General features: G+C 48.0%; 1 protein-coding gene across 1 annotated transcript in view; it reads right to left on the reverse strand.

The window, feature by feature from the left end:
* Positions 1-561: 561 nt before the first annotated feature.
* The window catches only part of GTSE1 (G2 and S-phase expressed 1), a 29182-nt gene continuing 4987 nt past the window's right edge, over positions 562-24756 (reverse strand). Inside the window, exons 3-12 of the mRNA XM_046646009.1 lie at positions 21610-21667; positions 20885-21509; positions 18219-18389; positions 17413-17539; positions 15401-15751; positions 9812-9884; positions 7433-7672; positions 2362-2566; positions 1652-1864; positions 562-1141 (exon numbers count right to left, since the gene is read on the reverse strand). Of these exons, the coding sequence (XP_046501965.1) occupies positions 1058-1141; positions 1652-1864; positions 2362-2566; positions 7433-7672; positions 9812-9884; positions 15401-15751; positions 17413-17539; positions 18219-18389; positions 20885-21509; positions 21610-21667 (2147 nt within the window). The 3' untranslated portion in view covers positions 562-1057. The remainder of the gene's footprint in view (positions 1142-1651; positions 1865-2361; positions 2567-7432; positions 7673-9811; positions 9885-15400; positions 15752-17412; positions 17540-18218; positions 18390-20884; positions 21510-21609; positions 21668-24756) is intronic.

A 24756-nucleotide genomic window follows, 5' to 3' on the forward strand; every position in this document is an offset into this window, starting at 1 on the left:
AATTAGAATGGCTTCAGGCAGAGAATCCGCTTACCAGTGGCCCTTAGGCCCCGCTGTTTCCTGCAGCCTCCACCAGAGTCTCCTGCTTCCAGCAGCCGAAGAGCCCGCCCTCAGACACGGCCCTCACCTCAGCACTCAGAGAAGGCCCTCCTCATCTCCTGCCTTCTCTTTCCATTCTGCACCCCCACCTCCCTGGAGCAGCCTCTTCTCCAGGCGTGCTCTGTGGCCCATGGCACCTGAACCACCTGGGAGCCCACTGAAAATGCAGGTTACTAGGCCTGCCCCAGGTCTGGGGGGTAGGGCCTGGCAACTGCATTTAATCCAAGTTTTATTCACACCAATTTTTTTTCATTACATCCCCATGACTTACTTATTTTATAACTGGCAGTTTGTACCTTTTGACCCCCTTCACCCATTTCACCTACCCCTACCCCCCGCAACCATCAATCTGTTCTCTGTATCTATAAGTCCATTTTTTTTCTTTATTTAGATTCCACATATAAGTGAGATGATACAGTATCTGTCTTTCTCAGTCTGACTCATTTCACTTGGCATAATGCCCTCAAGGTCCATCCATGCTGTCACAGTATTCACACTAAATTTAGAATTACAGTTTGGATAATATAAATCTTGCGTCCTGATAAGAGTGATAATAGCTATGCATTTCTGAAAATCAAGGTCATCTTACAAATCAAGATGTGCTTTAATTCATTGTCATTTATTTTACAATGTAAATCTAGAATATTTAACTTGTCATACAAACTTAATTTTAAAAATAGTCACTTGCTATTTTACTTACAAAAATTCCAAAACAAACTTCTCCATTTGGAGCAACTTCCACTCGGCATCCCAGCCTGGCAGGGCAGCGAGGACGGACGATGCGGGCAGTAGTGACCTCAGGTGGGCAAACCACCCCCCAGTCCCTCAGGCACAGTCATTTGACTTAGGTTTGTTTTCCTTTTTAATTTTTCCAAAACAATTTATCCTACAATTCATTTCTAAGTTAGGACTGACTGTTCTCGCAACAAAGAATAAAATGCGGAGGCTTCTGTTCTACTCAGAACTTGAGAAGCGGCGAGTCCATGTTTTCCTTGTTAGCCTCGGGACTCAGCTGGATCAGAGGAGAGGCCAAGTCTATCAGCTGCAAGAGAGAAGCGACAGGAGGTGAGCAGAGGTCCCTGTTGCCCCTTCACAGCCCATAAACACCACAGGACCTTGTTCACTGCAGGCTGGGCTGCCCGCAAGCCATCCCCGCCGTGGCTTGGCACCATAGCAACTCAGCAAGCCCGGCTCAGGCACACTGAAATCTTGACTGTCTCGTCTAAGATTGGATGGAGAAAATGCACATACTGAAGAGTCGAGCTTCTCAAACATTTGTGCTGCTCATCGCACCGTAGGCCTGGGGGACACTGGGCTGGAAACGACGTGACCCCTGCCTTCCGAGAGCTCCCGGGTGCCCAGGCAGCATCCCTCGGTGCGACCTGAACTTTGAGCTCTCACCAACAAAGATGAGGCATGCCCTTAGACATGGTGCCCTTAGAAGCCTCAGTGGCCTCTCTCCAGGGTCACCATGATATCCCGGGGTTGAGGAATAAACCCAGAACTGAGGCCACCGAAGGCGAAGCCAAAAGGGCGTCCTGCTGCTCCTCACCTGCCCCACCTCGTGGAGAGGCTTCGACACAGCGCTTCTGCTCACGTCCGGAGTGTTTGTCAGGAGGTCGATCAGAGGTCTACTTTCGGAGCCCAGAGCCAAGCTCGCTCCTGGAGTACTGCAAAGGTCGATGAGAGGGAGGTCGAGGAGGGGTGCGCTTTCAGCTTTCGGAGTGATGACAAGTTGATCCAGCTGGATATCCACGAGAACAGCCTAGACAACAGCACAAGACTTAAAGGCGGGTCTAGCACCTTTCTGTCAACCATCCTGGGGACCGCAGGCTCTGCTTATGTCCCCAGGTGGCTAACAGTTTGGAAACGCAAGGAAGAGGGCTGGGCTAGGCCCTTGGTGGGGAGCACATACTGACTGAGTTCTCTCCTCTTGGCCATGCTTCACGCCCACCCACCTCCCTGCTGTCAGCAGCCAACACTGGAGCCCACTAACCCCTCACTGCTGCCGGGCTTCCCACGTCCCGTCCTTGGAACCCCGGCCCTCTCCGTGGTCAAGTGCAAGGGCAAGGTGTGGACTTTTTCTCCTCGGGAAGCCAGAGGGCCTGACTTCCTCTTTGGCACAGCTGGCACTGGAGGCCCAGGGTCACAGCATGAAGTCCTGTCGAGGCAATTCTGGGGCCGTGGTCCTGAGTCACCACTCGGCTTTCAGGGCAGTGGCCCTTCACCAGGCTAACGGGAGTGAGCCGCCTGTCTCCTTACCTCACTGAGGGGTGCATCTTCAGGCGCCTGTGCCTCCGCCAGCACTGCTTCTGTGGTGACACTTTTTGAAAAAGTAAAATCACTCTTTTCTGGAGAAAAGCTAAGTGCCTGCGGCACAGCAGACGGAGGAGAAAAACTCCCATCAGATGATAAGTCTGAGCACCCAGAAGCAGCCTTGCTCTGGCTCTCCCTCATTGGTGAAATTCTGCACGAGGAAAAAAAGGAAACTCTTGTAAGGAAATTTCTGTAAAACGCTAGTTTGCTTGGCCGTGTTATTTCTGGAGAAGCATCATACACTGGAGGGCATCCTGGCTCTGGTTCCAGCTCCATCAGGAGGACAGAATGATTTCTGAGGTTCCTATCAGCTCTAAAATTTTACCAGTCTGCTATCAACATGTGCCCATTTTATCCCCTTTTCCTTAAGGTTATTAAATAGCAGGAAAGGAGCGAGGGCCATGAGCAGGAGTTCCGCCTCCATCCACGTGCAGCGAACCACACAGCTTCTCCCGGTTCCTAGGTGAGCTCCCCTCTCCCAGCCCTGGCTGAGCCCGAGGGCTGCTCCACCGGCCTGGAATGGCGCCTCCTCCTGCTGCTTCTTCAGGAGGCCTGGCCTGCGCGCCCAGGCAGGTCTGGATTCCCTGGTGCCCACAGCGGAGGCTGTCCCCCACGGTACGCATCTCCCGTGCAGACACTCCTTTGAGGATTGTGTTCCTACTAGACGGTGCAGGGAACACCTGGGTGGCCTGTCTGCCTGCTTCCTGCTGCGCCTCCAGACCCAGGACAGAGCCGGCCGCCCGGTGGGCCCTCAACACCTGATCGCTCAAAACTGAATTACATAGGGAATACACTGTATTTTCTTTTTAATATTTTAAAGGCTTTACAACAATCTGAAAATAGAATTTTTTTCTCTATTTACATTTAAAAACATACAACATACCTAAACAGGTCACCATGACTATTTATACACTGAGTCTTGTTTGTCTTCCTTTCTGTTTGACATTCCCTCTTCCCCATGTCACATGTATCCGAGCATTTTTTCGGTAAGGAAGATTCGCCTTGAGCTAACGTCTGTGCCAATCTATTTTTATTTGTATGTGGGACGCCGCCACAGCATGGTTTGACGAGCGGTGCATAGGTCCATGGTCCATGCTTGGGATCTGAACCAGTGAACCGCAGCCACTGAAGCAGAGCATGTGAACTTAACCACTCCGCCAGGGGGCCCAGTCTCCCATCTGAGCATTTTCTTCTTCCACAGTCTTCTCTATTTTCATAGAACTAAATAGACATATACACGGTCAACACCTATTGCTGGTAGATATATATTTACACACAGACGACTTTTTTCTCAGCCATTGTTTCTTCTACAGAAATGGGATCATGTTCCACACCCTCTTCTGCATCTTTTCTCTCTCAGGGATTCCTTATGAAACCCCTCCAAGTCAGCTGGTACAATGCTGACTCATGCCTCTTACCAGCTACCTAAATGGTTGTTTACTTCCAGTCTTTGCCACTAGAAACCCTGCCGCTAGGGGCATCTCTGTACACGAACTGTAGTCTCACTCCTGTAGCAGGATCGCTGGATCGGAGGTCTGCGTCATTGAACTGTAACAGATGTTGATAAATGGCTCTCTGACACGCACCATCACAATTCCCATTCCTGCAGCCGTGTTCCAGGATGCCTCTCCCCACACCCTCACCAGCTAGTAGGAACACTGAGGATCTACAAAGAGCTGTCCCCCGGCTTCTGTAATGGGCATTTCCCTGACAAGAATGAATTTGGGTGTCTTCACAGATGTCGTTAACCATTTGAGCTTATTCAGATTCTTTGCCCATTTTTTTTATATTCAACCATTTGTCTAATTTCATTTATGGTAATTTTAGCCATAAATAAAGACAGAAGGGGCCAGCCCCGTGGCTGAGTAGTTAAGTTCGCACGCTCCGCTGCAGGCGGCCCAGGGTTTCGTCGGTTGGAATCCTGGGCGCAGACATGGCACCGCTCATTGAACCACACTGAGGCAGCATCCCACATACCACAACTAGAAGGACTCACAACTAAGAATACACAACTATGTACCTGGGGGCTTTGGGAAGAAAAAAGGAAAAAAAAAAAGAAGTTTTTCATTTTTACACTGTTAAATATGGCTATCTTTTCTTCATCTTTGCTACGTTTTCAGCTGTGATTAAAGTCTCCTGCCCTGTAATTATTCACACAATCTCCTATTTTTCCTTCTAATTCTTTTCTTGTGTTTTATATTTAAGTCTCTAATTTATCTGGGATTTCTTTCTCCATGATGTAAGATGGGCATTCTGCTTCCCATCAGTTGTGACAGTGCCACTACTTGGGGGTGTCCAGTAACTGACCTGAGTCCCAGTGGGCTGACTTTCCCCTGTCTGTGCCCCTTAGCCCCTGGGATTTTTTTTTTGAGGAAGATCAGCCCTGAGCTAACATCTGCTGCCAATCCTCCTCTTTTTCCTGAGGAAGACTGGCCCTGAGCTAACATCCGTGCCCATCTTCCTCTACTTTATATGTGGGATGCCTATCACAGCATGGCTTGCCAAGCGGTGCCATGTCTGCACCCAGGATCCCAACTGGCGAACCCCGGGCCACCGAAGCAGAACGTGTGAACTTAACTGCTGCGCCACCAGCCGGCCCCTGTTTTTTTTTTTTTTAATATCTACATACATAAGTGAAACCAGTCTCCAGTTTGCCTTTTTTAGGTGTTACCATTAGCTATAGGTTTAGCTATTAAAATGAATTATAGAACTTTCCACCCTTATTTATCTATAGCCTGAAACAGTTAACTTTAAAAATTAGATTTTTAAAGGTTACATACCACTCAGCTGTGACCTCATCTGAGCCAGATTCAATCTTTAATCACCTTTCTAAGCTCCAACCATGGCTTAATTCACACTTCCCCTTTTCCCTGGGTTAATTTAGATAACGTATTTTTAGGAAATCATTTCATCAGGTTTTCAAATTCACTGTCAGAGAGTTGCTGGCCACATTTCCTGAGAACACCTTTAACCTTCCCTCTCTGTTCACGTCTGTCTTCTCACTACGATCTTGTTTATTTCTGACTTCTCCCCACTGCCATTTGGGGCTAAGGGGCACAGACAGGGGAAAGTCAGCCCACTGGGACTCAGGTCAGTTACTGGACACCCCCAAGTAGTGGCAGTGTCACAAGTGATGGGAAGCAGAATGCTGTCCCCTCCAAGGAGCAGAAGCCGTCCCCAGTGGATAAGGCAGCAATGTTCAGTATCTGTGCCGTCCAGTACGGTAGCCATTGGGCCACATGTAGCTACCGAGCACTTGAAATGTGGCTAGTGCAAGTGAGGTTCAAAAATTCAATTCTGAATTTTGAATCTTATTTAATCTTAATTAACTAGAATTTAAACAGCTACACGTGGCTAGCGGCCTCTGCATCGGGCAATGCAGGCAGAGAAGTCCCCTGCTCCCTGCTGGCCTGTATCTCACAGCCTCGTGGACGGAAGAGGACGCTGCCTGTCCACCAGAGTCTGTAGCGGCCTCTTGGGGTTGGAAAGATGAGGCCGTCATAACCTTCCCACCCACGACCCAGGATCCACAGATATGTGGGCTACTCTTTCCAGAATCCGTAGCTTTAGGGGCTCCTAATGCTGGCCTCATCCATAGGCAGGGGAGCCCCCTGTCCACTCCACAGGAACCCCAGAGTCCAGGCCTCACTCGCCCTAGTGCCTGGAGCCTCAGAAGCTGCCTGGCTCAGAAGCATCAGACCAGAAGTGGAATTGGAATTGAAGTGGAAAAGAGGGGTCAACGTAAGGTCCTTGCATTCCCAGAATCCCCCAGCCTCTCCCAAAGCTCGGCTGTGGCCCAGTGAGAAAACCAAAAGCCCGCTGTCTTCGCTTCGCCCGTTAAACCTGCCTCACAGGGAAGCTAGTGACCAACAGCAGAGTCCACATAGGTGACTCCTCTCATAAATACTTCCTGAGCACCACTACATGCCAGGAGCTCGTTCTCAACTCTGAGGACATGGTGACGAGTCTGGCAGAGAATGCCCCAGCTGTTAGGGAGCTTCTGTGCTGACGGAGCATCAGACGACAGTCAAGTAAACAAATACATACCTTGTTCAGGTAGCGAGAAGGAGAGAGACACTCTGAGAAAACAAAGCAGGAAACAGAACACAGGGACTGAGTACAGAGCGGGGTTTCCCAGAAAGGCCACTGAGTTCGGCCCCTGAACGTGAACTTCAGTTATGGGGAGGGGACAGCTCCGCCAGGACCAGGGACAGGACAGCAAGGACAGACCTGTCGGAGGTAGGGCGAAGGGACAGTGTGGCTGGAGTGAAGTGACAGAGAGTGGGAGACGGGAGAGAGCGGGCACTGCAGCGAACCCAGAGCCTGCGTCTCAGAAAGCCTGAGCGTCGGCAGCCCTGACAGGGACCCTGGAGCGCAGGCTGCAGCACTCTCCTCAGGGCCCAGCCGCAAGGGCAGCACTAGATCTCGGAGTGCCGACGCGAACGCACCTTCCTGTGCAGCTCCACCCAGAGGGCTCCTCCCAGTGAGAGCCCTCATCCATCCAGTGTACAGCCACGTGTTGCTTAATGACGGGGACACGTCCTGAGAAACGCATCGTGAGGCGATTTCCTCATCGTGTGAACACCACAGACTGTGCTCCCACAAACCCGGATGGTACAGCCTATCCACACCTAGGCTCTGTGGTACTCATCCTACGGGACCACGGTCGTATCCACGGCCCGTCAGTGACCAAGACGTCGTCACGCGGCACACAACTGTACTCAGGTTCAGGCTTTTTCCCTCGCTTGCCCAGCCCTCCAGCCCAAACCCAGGATACGACAGTAGATGATAATAAATATGACGAATGAGAAAGCCAGTGCCTTCTCTTCCTTTCAGAGAATCCACAACAGCGCGGGGGCTCAGGCTCCAGTCTCTGTCGCTGAGAAGGGGTGAGAAACCAGCCCGGCTGTGTCCTGACAAGTGACTCTAAGTGCCAGACGAGGCAGCCTTTCCAACACAGGGAGCACTTGAGGGTTCATGAACGTGAGACACACTTACTGCAACCTTTATCTCTTACCTCACTGCAGACTTTTTCCGGGGCTCAGAAGAAAGATGCCGAGCAGACATGCACAGGGGAGAAGCCAGGGGCCTGGGCACGGTTTTAGGGGTCACCAATGGGAGTCCAGAGAGTCGACAGCCAACAGGTGTGGGCAATGCTGACATGCGTCTCGTCCTCACGGGGGTCCTCACACTGCTTAAAAGGCTTTGTGAGGCTGGCCCTGAGGAGCGTCTCGCAGGAGTGCTATGGACAGTCACCCTGGAAAGACAAATTGGAGTCCTTAACAGAGATGACCTTAAAGGAATCTAAGGATTCAGTCAATCTGTTAATGCAGTGGAAAGTTCTACGGTTTCAACATAAAAGATTCAAGCCAGCAAAACCTGTTGGAGCTCTGTTCTCAGACAAGGAGGGGCTGCAGTGAGGGCAGGGACTCAGAGCTGCTGCCAATCCCCCAGGGAAACCCTGACATGGGCTTCCGTTCCTCAATAGGCGAGGCTTCCCCTAGCCTCACAGGTTCCAATCAAACGTTCCTGCACTTTCCGGGAGGGACCACGAAAGCATACTTCATGGGAGGTTCAGAAGAGATCTAAGTCACCTTTTGATGGGATAAATGTTTCCATAACGAAGTCCAGACACACAGCGGGGTCTGGCTGGGCAAGGGAGTGGACAAGGAGGTGTCACTGTGTGTTCATTCATCCCCAGGTTGAAGGCTGCCTGAGTCAAATGTGAATGCAAAGAGTAAGTCAGGGCCCCTGGTGCTTGTTTCGCATGCATCTCTCCTTCCAGCCCTGGCAAAAACACCCATGGCTTCGACTGCCCAGAATCTTGCCCAACTGTCAGTTTGTTTTATTGTTGTTGTTGATAAAGAAGAGAGGCTGAGCAAAGCCAATGGTTACAAACATGTCAGGACATCCTATCAATGTGGAGCCCACAGGAGGTCTGGGGATCACCTATCAGTTCTGTCATCCGACAAGGACAGCCTTTTATGCTCTTCAGAAAGAGTCTGAAAACAAACTTTAACTGAAAAATAGCATCACTCCAGGAGCACAGGCAGAAGGGAGGGGTGCTATACAGTCCAGCTGCCACTCTGCAAAGTTCTGGAATCACTACCCTGCGTCCTTTATTGCTGAGCACTGGCAGCTCCAGAACAAACTCCAGTGAAAATAAATAAAAATATAAACAAATGTAATCCTCGAAGCCACCCTGGGAGGTAGGAGCTATTTCCTCACATACAGGTGAGAAAGCCGGGGCACAGAGAGCTAAAGCAAGGTGGTGAGTGGCTGTCTGGCTGGGGGTTTGCTCTGACCCACTGTGCGTGGAAGGGAAGGAATCCAGTATGGCTAAGGCTGTAAGGGAAAGCACTGGTCAACCCCGTGAAGCGCCTCCTCAGTTCACATACAAGTAAAGGAAAGCCCAGAGTCGTGGAAAGAGCCACAGACGGCCCAGGCTGGTCCAGGGCAGAGCCAGGATTAGGGCCCCTGCTCCGGAGCCTGAGCCCAGGGCTTGTCTTGCCCATCCTATCCCTGCAAGGTTCAAAGCAGGGCTCCCACGCTGGCCACACACCAGGTCTCAGCCCTGGAAACACTGCTCCCGTGGGTCTGAGTGTCCTCACTTCCGCCTTCACCCCCAGTTGCTATGCACAGGACTGAGTAGCAGTGGGCAGGGTCCCTCCACTGTGACAGAGTCCTCAGAGAGCCGGGCTGGGACCTGGCCATCAGAAAGGGCCACATGTGTGGATGAAGCAGCCCTCTGACCTCGGCAGGTGGCAGTAAACGGTGGCAGCAGGAGGACAGTTAAGGGGAGGAGGCTGCCATTTGTTTGAGCAACTCCAGCCCCAGCCTAGGCCTCACGCATGTGTGTTTCTTTACTGTCTGCAGGATCTGCTGTGCTGTGTTTGGTACCACCCCCCCGGACAGATGAGAAAACAAGGCCAGGAACATCCAATGACTTGCACTAGATCTAGAACAGGAAGTGGTAGATCTGGGATTCAAACTCTAGTCTGAATAACTGCACCACGCCAGGGGTCTTCACCCAGCACAGAGTCACCTTTCAGACCCTACAGATGCTGGCTCCACCCCAGGCCAACCAAATCAGAACTTTGGGGGTGGGCTGGGCACTTGCAACTGCTGTGAAGGCATTCCTGCTGTGTGGCCTGGCTACAGAAATGCCCCGGCTCAGGGCTGAGGATCAGCGTCTACACCACAGGAGGCAAGTCTGTGGCTATGGTAAACTGCAATGGATATTAAAAAAAAAAAAAAGTGGTGCTGCAAGAGACTGGGGCTAAGGGCAGACCCACGTGGCCACCACATACTTGAGAAGGCCCTTTAAGAAGTTAGCAGATGTGTTAGTTAGTTTTCATAGTAACATTAAAAGAAAGGAAGCAGATCGACTCATTACCTCCCCACTGACGTGCAGGACTGTGGCCTCTGCGCCCGAGAGAACTTTGGTGTTGCACTGCCTGGGGGTTCACCTGAGATGAGAGAGTAAGTGTGCAGTCAAACATGGATCAAGTGATAAGTCCATTGTTTGGGGCTCTTCACCAAACGGGCAATTCTCCTCTAAATGTCTCCATTCTCCCAAGTTGCAGTGAAGATAGCACAGACAGGAGACAAAGGTCAGACAAGTCCACAGGGAAAACTTGCCGGGCCCAGGAGTGTGAGGGGACACGTCCTTTCTCCAGGGGACCCACCCCAGGAAGGGCTTTAGCAGGCAACCGATGGCTACTTATCCCCAGACAGGAACGGAGCATGATTTTAAGGGTACCGAAGAGAAGGCAGTGCTCAGCATAACCAAATCACATCTACCTGTGGGACACCTGAATTTGCTAGACACTCGCCCACAGAAGCAAGACTAATGTGGTCAGGTTCCCAAGAGAGCCCCACAAAGCCCACCAATGCTTCCATTTTCCTGAACAAGGACATCACTAAGATAATCATAAGATGCTACATTAATTACATGCAGTCTTGTGGTGGACAAGCATTTCCACGTGTATGATCTCATCTGATCACAAGGTGATGACGAGCAGGCTGGGAGGGCTGAGCACGGCCCAGTGCAGGCCCCAGATTGCAGTCCCACAGTTAGTTCCCTTACAACACTGGCTCCATGGGAACCAATCCACAAACTCACTCTGGGGCCCCCAAAGCCACAGGTGCCAGGACGCCCAGGCAACATCTTGCTATCTCTTGGAAGCCATAGACAGAGAGCTGTCCCCAGAGCCCCTACCCCAGGCCCCAAGGAGAAGGTGGGGCTGGTGCTCTGAGACCCCTTTGCAGCAGATGCTCTGAGGCAGCCAGGCATGATCCCGGACACTGCTCCTGCAGGCAACCGCTCTCTGGACCCTTCCCATTGTGAACAAACCCGCCCCTGCCCTTGCCCTTTCCTCCCTCCCCACTACTGTCCCATGTCTCTGCACCTCTTCAAAGCGAAACCTCCTCAAAGGAGCTGTTGCCACATGCTTATCTCCACTTCCCATCTCTTATTCTGTTCAAAACTGACCTTATCAAAGTGACTCATCCACCAAAAAAAAAAAGGGTAAAAATCTTAAGAGAGACAAACAGCAGTCTCCTGCCACACCCGCCCTACTTCCAACTTGCTGTTTCTTGTGTATTTCCCTTCATGATTCTAAATTACATTTGCAGCTACTTCTTCATTTCTCAAAAACATCAGATGTCACAAGAACCTAACTCCCTCAGTCCCCAGCCACCGCCCTATACGGTTCACCTGGCCGTCGATGTTGACAGTGGACTGCAAACATGCACAGCTGAGCCAAATGGTATATCTCCTTTCCGGGGCTCCCACCCTGCCCCGACCTTGAGATCTTAATAACTGCCTCCATTTTTTTGTTTGTTTCTTATGGTGGGTGTGGGGGTCAAAGGGGTCCCTGTGACTACATGTTCCACAACCTCTGTCTTTGGGAGTATCTTCCACGCAGTTACCCAGCTCGGGGCCCTGAGCCCACAGGTTTCATGGAGCCCTCTCTGAGACTGTGCTGGCCTCTACCCTCACCCCAGGAGCCCCTCTCACCCCCCGTGATAGGTTCCCTCTTTCAGGAATCCTGTATCCCCCTCTTTATTGTTTTCTCCTTCATCTTGTTGGAGCACTCTTCCGGAGCTCCCAAAGGATGCATGGGAGGGTAACTATTTTTATGAAATTTTACATTATTAAAATATCTTTATTTTACCCTCACAATTGACCAATGGCTAGTCCAGGGTCAGGATCCTACGCTGGAAATTACTTCCTCCTGAAGTGTTGAAGGTGGGGTTCCATCTACGGAGCTTCTACTACTGTAGAGACAAGTCATTCTGGGTCTCCATGCTTTGTGTGGCCCCCAGGCAGCACACAGAGTCACAATAAATGACAGTACTTGTCTCTGCAATATTTTCAGAAAGTTGTACACGAAAGCTCCCCTGCAGGGCTCTATTCATTGTCCCCATGTCTCTGTGATGACAGCTGGGGTCACACTTATGGTTATAACTTATGGTTATAAGTGCTCTGAGTCACAGAGCAAGCGAGACGCCACACAATTGCAGAGCTGCATGTTCTGAGCGCTGTGCTCACTCCCGTAGCCTCACCAGCACTGAGCTGTGGAACAGTGGGGCCCAGGATGAATGAGGAAAGGCCCTGTCCCTAATGTTGCAAAGAAACAAGGACTAGTTGCTAAAGCGAGAATGCAAACGTTAGAGCCGGAGGAGCCATCAGGCACAGTCCGGGCAGCAGAGAGAAGTCCTGCGGCTCCACAGCAGGGGGACAGCTGCCATCTGTGGGAAGACAACCGTGGAAACCCACATTTCATCTCCAAGCATGACTTCTCCTCTGAAGTCCAAACTCATACACGCCCTGCCTGCTCAGCACCACCCACTGCAGCACCGGAGGCACCTCGGACTCAGCAGGTCCAGACTGGACCAGAGCACTCTGCCCGGGAGCTGTGCTCCCGCCAGGCCTCCCATCACTACGAGGGGGAGCACCCAGGGGCCCCCGCCAAAACCTCAGAGCTGCTCTTGAGCCCCCGCCATGCCGCCACATCCCACCCTAGGCTGCCAGAACGCCTCCCGGGTTGGAGCCCGTCCTCACTTTCTCCACCACCACCAGAATCTCTTGTCCAGATCCCGGCAAGGCTTCCATGTGGTTCTCTCTGCTGCCACCCTTGCCCACCAGGACCTGTTCTTCCCTGCTTAAAACCTTCTTAAGTACTTCCTCCTGTGCTGAGATCACAGGGAGAGCCATTCTACAGTCACAAGACACAACACGAGCTGGCCTGTCTTCATCTCTTGTTATTCTTCCTCTCGTTCACTAACTGAGGTTGCGAGTTTTTTTCTACTATCCACTCTCCTCTTTGTCTTACTAAGAAATTTTAGCTGGGTATAAGATTAAAAAGCATGTCTTGGCATCCCTTGTGGGTAAGTGTGGTCACCTAAGTCCTGAGTAATGACATAAACGGAAGTGGCTTGCACGACTTTCAGTAAGTCTCCTTGAAAGGTAGAGATTTGCTCTTCTTCACCTATTCCATCTTTCCTGCTGGTAGGTATGAGGGCAGGAGCTGGTGCAGCCATACCAGACCATGAGGGAAAGAAGCTAATCATGGCGAAACAAGATGGAAGACGCCATACCAGCTCTGGAATGTCTACCCAGACTTTACGTGAGAGGGAAGTAAACATCTGTCTTGATTAAAATCAATGTTACTTTGGGCTTATGTCAGAATCTCATCCTAACTACAATAACTACATTCCTACCTTTGTGCCATTTCCAGAATTTGTCAAGCATCTTTCTGCCTCAGTACATTTGCACTTGCCATTTCCTGCCTGGAATGTTCTCCTTCTGGCTTTTCTAATGGCTGCCTCCTTTCTTCCCAAGGTTCAGACCTCAACTCCATGTCACCTCCTGAGGGGAGCCCTTCACTGACCATCTTAGGTGTAAGGACCCCTCTACCTAAACTCTTCCCTACACACACCAGTCACTATGACATCAACCTCTTTATTCATATATCATCATCCTTCATTCGCTTCATTATAGTTATGATCTCAAAGTATACTCATTTGATAACATTTCTTATCTTTTACTATTGAAATGTAAATTCCATGAGAGTAGAATCTGTCTTATCATTACAGTCCCTGCACCTAAAAGAGTGCCTAGTGCTGGAAGACACTCAATAAAATGGCTCACCTTTACATGAGCAGTAACTCAGAATGAGGTTTTCTGGCATTAAAGGCCAACTGTACTTGCTGGCAATGCTGCTAACCTCAAAATATTCAAGCCACCTAGAAACCATCAACTTGAGGGAGGAGGCCAGAACTACCCTCTCCCTTAAATCAGCTCTGCACAATTTTCTGTGTTTACAAATTTATTAGACTAATTAACTGTGACCAAACACCCACCCACTACCTGCCAGACACCATGCTGGGCTCTCTGCCTGGTGGCCCTGTCAGAATGCTGGGGCAGGTGGCAAGAGCCCAAGGGGAGCTGGGCAGTCTCACTGATTTGAGGAGACAGTGACCAGGGTCCCAGGAGGCTGTGGAAGGTGGAATTTGAGGGGCAGAGTACTAGGGAGGAGGGAGCTACAGAGAGAAGGAGCTCTAGCAGTCTGACAGGGACCCTGTGTCCACTGCACAGTAAGCAGCAGCACACATGCAGGGCGGGATTCTGAAAGGCCAAGACAAGAACAACTGCTGGGAAAACCGCCATTGCTCACAAGGGCTGGGAAACACTCACGTCCCACCAGCCAGAGTGGAGACCTTGTGAACACATGGCACACTAGTAGGGACTTGGAAAGGCCACATGTGAATGACAGGGCTGGAGTGTCCCAAGAGTAAAGGCTATTCAGGACCCGCCCATCAAAGCTTAAAAAGAAGCCTCAAAAGGGTCAAGTTGACTGGCAAACTTAACTGCCTGCCAAAGCAAAATTCAGCTTCTCAAAGACACCAAATCCAGACGTTCAAAAATGTAAAATTTACAATGTCCTGGGGCTGGCCCGGTGGCGCAGTGGTTAAGTGTACACGTTCCGCTTTGGGGGCCTAGGGTTCACTGGTTCAGATCCTGGGTGTGGACATGGCACTGCTTGGCAAGCCATGCTGTGGCAGGCGTCCCACGTAGAAAGTAGAGGAAGATGAGCTCAGATGTTAGCTCAAGGTCAGTCTTCCTCAGCAAAAAGAGGAGGACTGGCAGCAGATGCTAGATCAGGGCTAATCTTCCTCAGAAAAAAAAAAATTTACAAAGTCTAGAGGGCAATAAAAAATTAAACATGTGAAGAAATAGGAAAATGTGACCATAACCAGGAAAAAATTAGTCAAGAGAAACAGACCCTAAAATGACAGGGAAGATGGAATTAGAAGAAGAAACAGACTTTAAAACAATCATTATAAGTATGTTCAAGAATTTAAAGGAAAACATAAACAGCACAAGGACAAAAATGGGGACATTACAATGTCAGAAATGAAAAATTAACTGGATGGGCTTAACAGCAGATTAGACATACTGCAGAAGAAAAGATACGTGAACTTGAAGACATGACAGCAGAAACTATCCAAACTAAAGCAGAAGACAAGAGTCTGGAAAAAAACAGAACAGAGCTTTAATGCCCTATAACACATTTAATTAGAGTCCCAGGAAATGAGAGGAAGCAAGAAAAAATATTTGAATAAATAATGGCCACATTTTTCCCAGATTTGATTAAAAATATTAACCCACAGATCAAAAAAGCTCAAGGACTCCCAAGCAAGATAAACACGAAGAAAGCTACATCAAAATGCTGAAAATAAGAGAAAACTGAAGAGCAGCCAGAGAACAAATGATATGTTATACGGAGGGGAGCGAATGTAGGATAAGAAAACCACTGACTTCTCCTCCAAAACAACATGAGCCAGAAGACATTTAAAGTGCTTTAAGAAAAAAGAAAGTGAAGAAATCACCATTACCAAAGCTAATAATTTTTTTAACTTTAAATATAATTTCTTCAATATTTTAAAAACACACTAAAATTTATCCATTACTTACCAGTAGAAAACTTAGGAATTTTAAATCGATTTGTAGGAGTAGGCATAACCACTGTCTTGGAATTCAGAAAGGAATCTCGTCCTCTTGTACTCCCAGTTGTATTCCGTTGAGAAGACTGTGACAGACTGGAATGAGAGGTTGGCCTTGGGCCTCCCTGCTCTGGAGTCTGGGGTTGGGCAAGAGCTGTCAACTCAGCAACCTCGGCCCACTTGCTTTGCCTGCAGGACACACCGGCAGGGCCAGGCTGCAGAGATGGCCGTGACATGGCAGGTCCCGTTCTGCCTAACTGGCTGGTGTATGACAGAGGCCGGGAACTATCTGCAGAAATACTTGGAAGTTCACTTGATTTAGCTGAAAGAGGAGACACACAAAATCTGGTTATCACTCAAGCTTATGTTATTTTTAAATTATGAAGTTATTTAACAAACGCCTCCAAGATATACTATCCTTAGCAGATCTACGTTAAAATGTTTTCAAGTGGAGAAAAATTATTTCCATCATGATGATTTCCACGTAAGAAAAATCTATGACATGGGAACAATATTCTCTGTGTCCACCAGGCAACACCTCACACCCAGGACACCCCAGGTCCCTCAGGGTTAGCTGGGTGTGTTCTAAGGAGCTAATTCGGACACAGTGACAAAGATGCACATAAGTACACATGAACCCAAGCTCTCCGAGCTTCACTGCCGACGTCAGCAGCAGAAGTCTACCCGTGCTGAGAGGACAGGAGAGGAGCGTCTAGTCCTGCCCCACCTGTTCAGTCAGGGAGGTGAGAAGGCGACAGGGAGAGAAGACACAATCATTACTGCTTGGTTCCCTTAAATTACAGGGAGGTTGGGTCATATCGATTATGAGTGCTACTTAAAACAGAGTAGCAGATAAACTAGGGTGAAAATACTCAGCTGCCGATATACCCTATACGTTAAGTCAATCTGGTAAAAGATTCTTAAAGAAAACTAAGAGAATGCCTAATGCCACAGCTCATATTCTTCAGTGCCTAACAGTCTTACAGTGTTCCTCCCCACACACTATCATATCCAACCCCAGTGATTCTGCTATGGACGACAGAGGAATATACACATACCAGAAGCCCCATGCAATCTGTCTCAACCTTTCCCAGAGGTAGGAATGTAGAAATCACAAACGAAAACAGTGCTGATGCCATGAACTAACACAGCAAAGCACACTCACAACACCTAACGTAAAGGAACTTCCTTCCTTTCACCAAACACGTGCCATGTGCCAGAGACGTGACTGGCACTTAGCGCAGTTCTTCCAGCGCCCACAAGAACACTGCAAGGGTGGCACGGTCCCCTCGGTTTGTAAAGATATGGAAACAACCTAAGTTCTCTTAATCGCCAGGTGGCAGTCAGGATTCCCAGTCAGATCAGGCTGACTCCAGAGTTCACACTTCTCACATTTAGCGAACACAACCTACAGCACGCTGCCTGGACTGCAGGCAGTCTACAGAGCAAAGAGAATGTGAAGAGGGCTTGGTCCTTAAGAGCAGGAAACAACGCCTCTCCCTCCAGCCTATGAAGGCTTCTTTTCTTTACCACCAGATGGCATCCTTGGCTTGGTAAGATTAAAAGGTAGCCTGGATTTAAAAGGGTTTGGGCATGTGGATTTAAACAAACGTGCAGGAGTCACAAGGGTCATATGCCCTAAGTCATCTCCAACAGCCCCATCTAAAAACCTGTGCCTGATTACATCTCCGCTGCAGCTGGTCTCAGCGCCTGTCTGTGTCCGCAAGGCACTTGGAGCGTTCGCCTCCTGTGTGACTGCCTGGGCCACCCTAAACTAAAAACGCCTATCTTAGCATGCCTCTCCTCAGAGCAGCGGAAGCACCTTGAGGGGTCCGCAGTCTCCCCCCGCCCAGACACAGCAAGCCTTCCAGAAGCTTCTGCTGACCCTAAGTGGTTCTGTGAAAAGTCTCAGAGGAATGGACAGCATTCAAGGCCTCAGCTGGCTAGGCGTGGTCTGAGCCCACAGATGCTGGCCGGCCTTACCTTTGCCTGCTGCTGGAGAAGCACACGCACTGGACGTCACGCACGAAACACTGCCCGACGACGAGGACTTTCTTGCAAGACTGCCAGCACAACCAGGTGGTTTTACAAGGGTTTTCTTCAGCCCCAACTGGAACAAAACGTTAAAAACCAGAGTCATCAAAGATTTCATTATGTACCCATTACTTATTTCTGCAAAAGAGTTTTAAAGCAGTTTTTAATAATTATCATCTTGAATTTAAAGAAGAAAAAGGTTGAGCAGTACTTCTCAAAGTGTAATCTTCAAAGTCCTGCATGAGAAACACCTGGGGAGCTTGCTGCAATGCAGATTTTGGGGCCCAACCCAGGCCTGCTGAGTCAGTAGCTGCAGGGCCCAGATTTTGGCAATTTCAAGAAGTATACACAGCCCAGTTTGACCACCAATGCGGGAAAATAAATGGCAGAGATGTGGGCGGTAGCCTCTCTGCCTGTGAGGAGCTGCAGTGTTTAATGCGCTGACGTCCCATCTCATCTGCTCAAGGACCCTGTGAGGGGAGCAGAGAGCATCTCTGCCATCACAGACAAACTCATGCTCAGAGAATTTGACTCTTTGCAACTCACACAGCTCCCAGTGGCAGAGGCCAGAAGCCAGCCGGCAGCACACGCCAGGCCCGTTCTTTGCATCTCGACAAGCCACTTCTCATGGGATCATATTTTCAACTTTCCTAACCCTGATTTTTATCAAAAGACACATCCCATGCATACAAAGCTGCCACCTTATTTCCCTTCACTCATAAGCCACAGCCCCGCTGCGGCCCCAGCCAACCCACCTTGCTTGGAACGGGGAGCGATCGCTTGCCTTGGACCAAGTAGCTTCCATTGGCTGGCAGGCTGGTGACATCCTGGGCAGTGCTGGGCTTGTCAGGGCGCACGTCCCTGTGGGATTCCTTTTCATTTAGGGTTTTCATACTGCAGGGATTAGCTGGTATCTCTTTCGTAAGCTGAAAGATTTTCAATTTAAATGTGAGAACTGTCTGGTTTTTAAGAATGTACAGACACACGAAGGCTTCAACTTAACGCAACTGCAGGCACCATCTATCCTCCCAACGCTAAAAATGCTCCTCGTTCAGCAACGAGACCGAAGGGAACACAGCGGCTCACTTCCTCTACCAAATCACCAGACAAAAGTGATGATGGAGTCTGCTTCCTCATTAAAGACAGGGTAAAAAGGATCAAGACAGATGATTACAGGAGCGAGAGCCTCTAAAGCTATTCCTCAGTCAGGACCCTTACGTAAGGATAATGAGGAAACTGGTTCTAGTTACACAAATTTCAAAATGCTGCACAGAAAGGAATCACTCATTAAATGGTCGTTCCCTCTACTGGAGAGGCTGCTCAGTTGCAATCACTCTTCTTTGTCTAGTACTGAAAGCCATTTTTCTTTGGCCGTCAGAGTCAAACAAAGAATAAATTCCAGACATTTAGGTACAAGGGCATTCACGGAACTAATCCACAGAGAGTTCAATGAGAGGAAAGAGAAGTTCATAAAGTCGTAAAGATGAAGGTAACTCTTTCCTTTCCATCATTTTTCAAATTGAGATATACCTGACATCACAAAAAATTCACCATTTTAAAGTGTACACCACAGTGGTTTTGTATGTTATGTTGTGCGACCATCATCACAATCTAATTTCAGAACACTTTTCTTGCCCCTAAAAGAAACTCACAACCATTAGCAGTCACCCTCCATTCCCTCAACCTCCCAGTCCAGTCCACCGCTAACCTATTCTCTGTCTCTACGACATAATTTTCTCATTATGGTCACTTCGTATAAATGGGGTCATACAGTACGAAACCTTCTGTGTCTGGGTTCTTTCACTGAGCATAGTGTTTCTAGTGTCATCCATGTTTAGCATGTATCAGTAATGAATTTCCTTGTTGCCAAAAATATTTTGTGGTACGGATAGACATTTTATCCATTCATCAGTTGATGGATATCTGGGTTGTTCCTGCTTTTTGGTTATTAGAATAATGCCGCTATGGACATTGGTGCACAGGTTTTTGTGTGGACATGTTTTCAATTCTCTTAGGAAAAGACCAAAGTGTGGAATTGCTGGGTCACATGGTAATTCTATGTTTAACTTTTCCAGAAACTGCCAAACTGCTTTCCACAGTGGCTGCATTATTTCACATGCCCATCAGCAGTGCAGGAGGGTTCGTTTCTCCATATCCTTTCATTGTTTGTTTCTCTTCGTACTACAGCCGTCCTAGCAGCTGTCTTGAGAGCACATTTCTAAACAGCACAATCAAGTGGTCTAGTCGTTTCTAGAGGGGACCTCACACATGTGAGGGTGTGCCAGCGAGTCATTCCAGAAGTGAATGAGTTTTCCCACAAGGTGGGATGTGGTGGGGGGTTCCCAAGTGAGCTCAAAATGCAGCCTAGCTGTACAGCTAACACTGCACTGACCAAAAGCTCAGCTCTCTGGCACCAGATCACTCCCCAGTACCCAGAAAACAAAAGGACCCAGAATAGCCAAAATTATACAACTTCTGCCCTGAGTCCACATATTACACACACACACCTCTGCCTGAGTCTACGTGTTACACACAAGTCCCTGCCCTGAGTCCATGTGTTACACACAAGACCCATGTTCCTCTCATTCTAGACACATCACTTGGAAATTTACATCCGAATGGTCTCCAGAAAAAGGAGTTTGTATGGTTAAAACAAACCCAGCTAATTAGGGGAAGTGATGGCCAGCGTGCCTCCTTGGTCCAGGGTTCTCTCTGCGTGACAGATGCACTTTCAGCTCAGCTCAATTCTGGGTTCTGATAGTAGGAGCTCCAACCTCCAACCTCCAGGGCCTCTCTGCTGCCTCCCCTCCCCTGAGCACAGAGCCAGATCAGGAAAACCTGGAAGCAGCCATCATCTGACATCACCTTCTCCTACCTGAGTGCCTGCCCCCACAAGCCTCTAGGACCCTGAGCTTCCCAGGGTTGGATGACCACACCTCAAAGGCATACCTGTCCACCGCCACTTCCCAGGACAGCTCATTCACTTAATGCCTGGGAGGAAAGCAATCTAAACTAAGTCACAGTTAAGGAGGATGACTAGATGCTAAAATTCGAGGGGAATTTTTAGAAGAAGTTGCTTATTAATGCAAATGAAATCCCTAATGGATGGAACGTCCCGTGTTATAACAAAACAAAAAGGGAAAATTTCAACGAAATTTAAGAGGAAGTGTTTTTAAGTCATCAGAGTAGGAAGGCAGCCCTGCCCACATCCACCCCAAACCCAGCTCCCGCGTGGTTACTGCTCTTCAAGGACTTCTCAGTCCTACGCTTCTGAGCTCTCAGAGCAGCTGCATTTCCAAGTTTCTCCCCATACAATGGAAACTCAAATAAAGGCCCATCATAGGGCATAAACCGAGAGGCCTAAGAAGCAAGGGAGCGTCTAGCTCCCCAGACAAATGTTCTGTTATGTGGTGATGTCTACCTTCTCCGTGGCCAAGTGAACGCTTTTCCCTCTAAGAGACAAAGTTCGGGGTGGCACCAATCTGCTGATGGCCTTTTTCTGAGTCACTGCCTGGTTTGGAGGATGAGCGGTACTTGGTTCCACTGGCAAAGGAGAATGAGAAGAGTGTGGTGGGCCCTGCCTTGGGGCGAGGCTGGCCTGGGCAGGAGCACTGTGCAGGGCCACGCCCAAGGGGGGCTGGGTGCCCGAGGGGGGTGGTCCCCTCAAGGGGCTGTCTGACAGGTAGTATGTCTCCCTTTTAAGTGACTTGGGGCTTTTCTTCATTTCATTTCCCTTCTCAAAGAGCTTTATTTTTAATTTTGATTCCTGTATGAATCTTTCCACACCCTGGCTCCAAGGGTCTTCAGGTTTGCCAGCTGGGGCCACCTTGTTTTTGCTGTTGCTTTCTATCTGCAAGGCCAGTAAGTGAGCTTCTTTATAAACTTCCACAAATTTCTCCCCAGTGAGAGGACTCCAAGTGAAGTGGCTTTCAGACGCTGGCAGAAGAGGCTCTTCGGGAATTTGATTATTTAAGTCTAAGCTGGCAGCAATACATCTTTCTTTATGCCCAACAGGTCCAAAAAAGACTTCGTCGTCTTCATTTGCACTATTTTAAAAGAAAAAGATTATTAACACTGGCATTTAAATGAAAGACTTCACTGACCGTGGTCATGCCCAAGGCAAGGGAAGAAAACCCATGTGTTTACCTTGAAGAAGACAGTGAAAGATCGAAGTCAAATTTTTCATCAGCCAAAAGAAGAATGTCTGGGGAGAAAAAGCCCACTGTTATTTTAGGGCTGGGCCTGATAAAGAGGAAACATTACCAGTCTCTATAGCAATCAAAACTATTACAAAATTTCACTCCCCAAAGTGTAAGATATCATTATTTTAATAGTCACATTTTCATAGGGGAACCTAGATTATTTTTTTCCATTTCTTTTTAAAATAGCATCAGCCATTCTGTTTGCTAAGCTGCCCCAAAAGCCTAAGTCCTTATTTTTAAGATATACTCTAAAATGCATTCAGAGTCATTTAACTAGCTTTTCAAGACTAGGTAAGTCATTTTCAGGTATTGAATATTTTCAAAAGATCACTCGCCTCAGCTTCCCTAGAATTAAATTCCCTGCTTACAAACTACAAAACACCTATTCCTCTTTCAAAAGCAAATTCAATATTATTCACAGGCACAGTAGGGACTCCATATACATTTGCTGACTGCTATCTCTTCTTGGAGTCCATCCTGGACCCCCAGCTAAAACTGCACTCTGTACCCCTGTGCACATTTCTACCATAGTACCTTCACCAGCCCTGTCTGTTTACAAGTCTGACTCCCTCCAACAGACCCCAGGCTCCAGGTTAATGGGTCCCTTTGCTGGGAAACTGCTCCCTCTTCTAGCTCCCTCACCCCACTCCACTCCCACCCCTCCCTAGGGCTCCCGCAGCACCTAGACCTGACCTCTATCACTGTACTGGCCTCACTATTCTGTACATGTCCCTTGATCCTTCTGCGGGCCCCAACTAGACTATAAGCTCCTCCAAGATAGCAAATGTCTAACACTCTCCCAAATGCCCCAGTGGCCAACCAAGGGCCTGGACACTTAGCAAATGTTTACCAAAATGCACTCAACTGACATTTCAATACTGCAAAGTTCATACAGCACTTTCACAAATCATATCTTATTTGATTGATCCTAATAAACAATGTTGCATACTTATCAAAAATATAAAATTCAAAAATACAGTCATGTGCCACATTACTTTTCGTTTTCCTTTTTTTTTTTTTTAAGATTGGCACCTGAGCTAACAACTGTTCCCAATCTTCTTTCTTCTTTTTTTTTCTTTCTGCTTTTTCTCCCCAAATCCCCCCAGTACATAGTTGTATATTTTAGTTGTGGGTCCTTCTAGTTGTGCCATCCACATTACTTTTCAACCAATGACAGACCATATACACGACGGTGGTCCCAGGAGATTAGTACCATGTAGCCTAGGTGTGAGTAGGGTGTACCATCTAGGTTTGTGTAAGTGCACTCTATGATGTTTGCATGACGACAAAATCGCCTAACAACGCATTTCTCAGAATGTGTCCCTGTCATTAAGTGATGCATGACTATATACTAATATTCTAATTAGTCCTAATTACCTAATCAAGGAGAAGGTAGAAAGCACAAATGAAAGAGAAATAATCAGAGATAAAGGAAATTAAAAAATTCATAAGCTAGTTTGCTTAACTCCATGCACATAAACCTAAGAACTTGGCTGAAATGAATATAGAATTTATTTCTTGTATTTATTTAAAGAATTTTTTTTCTTTCCTTTTTCTCTCCAAAGCCCCCGGGTACACAGCTGTATATTTTAGTTGTGGGTCCTTCTAGCTGTGGCATGTGGAATGCCACCTCAGCATGGCCTGATGAGCAGTGCCACGTCCACACCAAGGATCCGAACTGGCGAAACCCTGGGCCACCGAAGCAGAGCACAGGAACTTAACCACTCGGCCCTGGGGCCAGCCCCTATTTATTTAAATTCATTTATTTATAAAACTGACTCCGAGAGAAAAAATCTTAATAGTCCAATTATAAAACAACTGAACAAATTTAGAGTTATTCTTCCCCAAAAAAGCACAAGTCCCAGATAGTTTCATAGGATAATTCTACCAAATCTTTAAAGAATAAATCATTCCAAAACTATCTATATTGCTCCAAAGGACAGAAAAAAAGAAACCTTCCAACTTACTCATCAAGTAAGCATAACCATACCAAAAGCCTATCAAGTTTGCTAAACAAAGCAAGCTACAGATCAGTCTCAATTAACACAAAACTCCTAAGTAGGAATACCAGCAAACAAAACCCAGCAACACATGAAAAGAATCATCATCTGTCATGACCAGGTGAAGCTCATCCAGGACTTCAGGATGGTTTAATTTTATGCTATCTAGTAACATAATCAATATATTACTAGACCTACAGGGAAAGCCGTGGGATCGTCCCCACAGACACTGAAAAGGCAGATGATAAAATGCAACATAGACTGCTGACTTTAAAAGCTCTTCATAAAAAGTAACAGACATATTTTATCATTTAAGGAAGTATCCATCTCAACCCAAAAGCCAAAATGACATTTAATGGGACACCATCGGAAGCATTCCTCCTAAAGCCACGAGAAAATATATTTTATCAGTTGGGATAGGCTAACATGCTGAAGTAACAAACAACCCCCAAATCACAAGTGGCTTCTAACAACAAAGCAGTATTTCCACTCGAACTCGACGTCTGCCGAGAACAGGCTGGGGCCCTGTTTCACGTCCGCCTCACCCCAGAATCCAGGGTGATGGGGCTTCCACCATGGGCAACACTGCTGGTCTTCATGGCAGAAGAAAGGAGAAAGAGCAAATTCCACACTGGTTCTTACAGATCCCGAAGTGACACATATCACAACATTTCCATTTCATTGGCCTTTCCAGCCACCTGAGCCAAGCCCAACTCCAACCGGCAGGGAAGAACAATTCTATCTTGAACCCAGGAGAAAAACAAAACAGAGAAACACTGAAGAACAGCACCAAGGTCTACCATCTGCATGTAAATCAGGCCACAAGCCAGCATCAGGCTTGATGGAGAACTAAAGAAGAAATTCCATCCAAGCCCAGCACATGGTAATGACATCTACTGTCACCACAATTCTTAACATTGTTCTGGATGCATCACCAACACAATTAGACAAAGGAAAGAATGCCGAGGTAAAATGACCACAGTGCATACATGCTATGATTACAGACACAGGGAAATCAAATGAAAACTATTACAAACAGTAAAAGAATAAAAGCAGATGGCTGAGGACAAAATTACTACACAGCAATCAAC

Source organism: Equus quagga, chromosome 19 (assembly GCF_021613505.1).
Source record: "Equus quagga isolate Etosha38 chromosome 19, UCLA_HA_Equagga_1.0, whole genome shotgun sequence".
Lineage (NCBI taxonomy): Eukaryota > Metazoa > Chordata > Mammalia > Perissodactyla > Equidae > Equus > Equus quagga.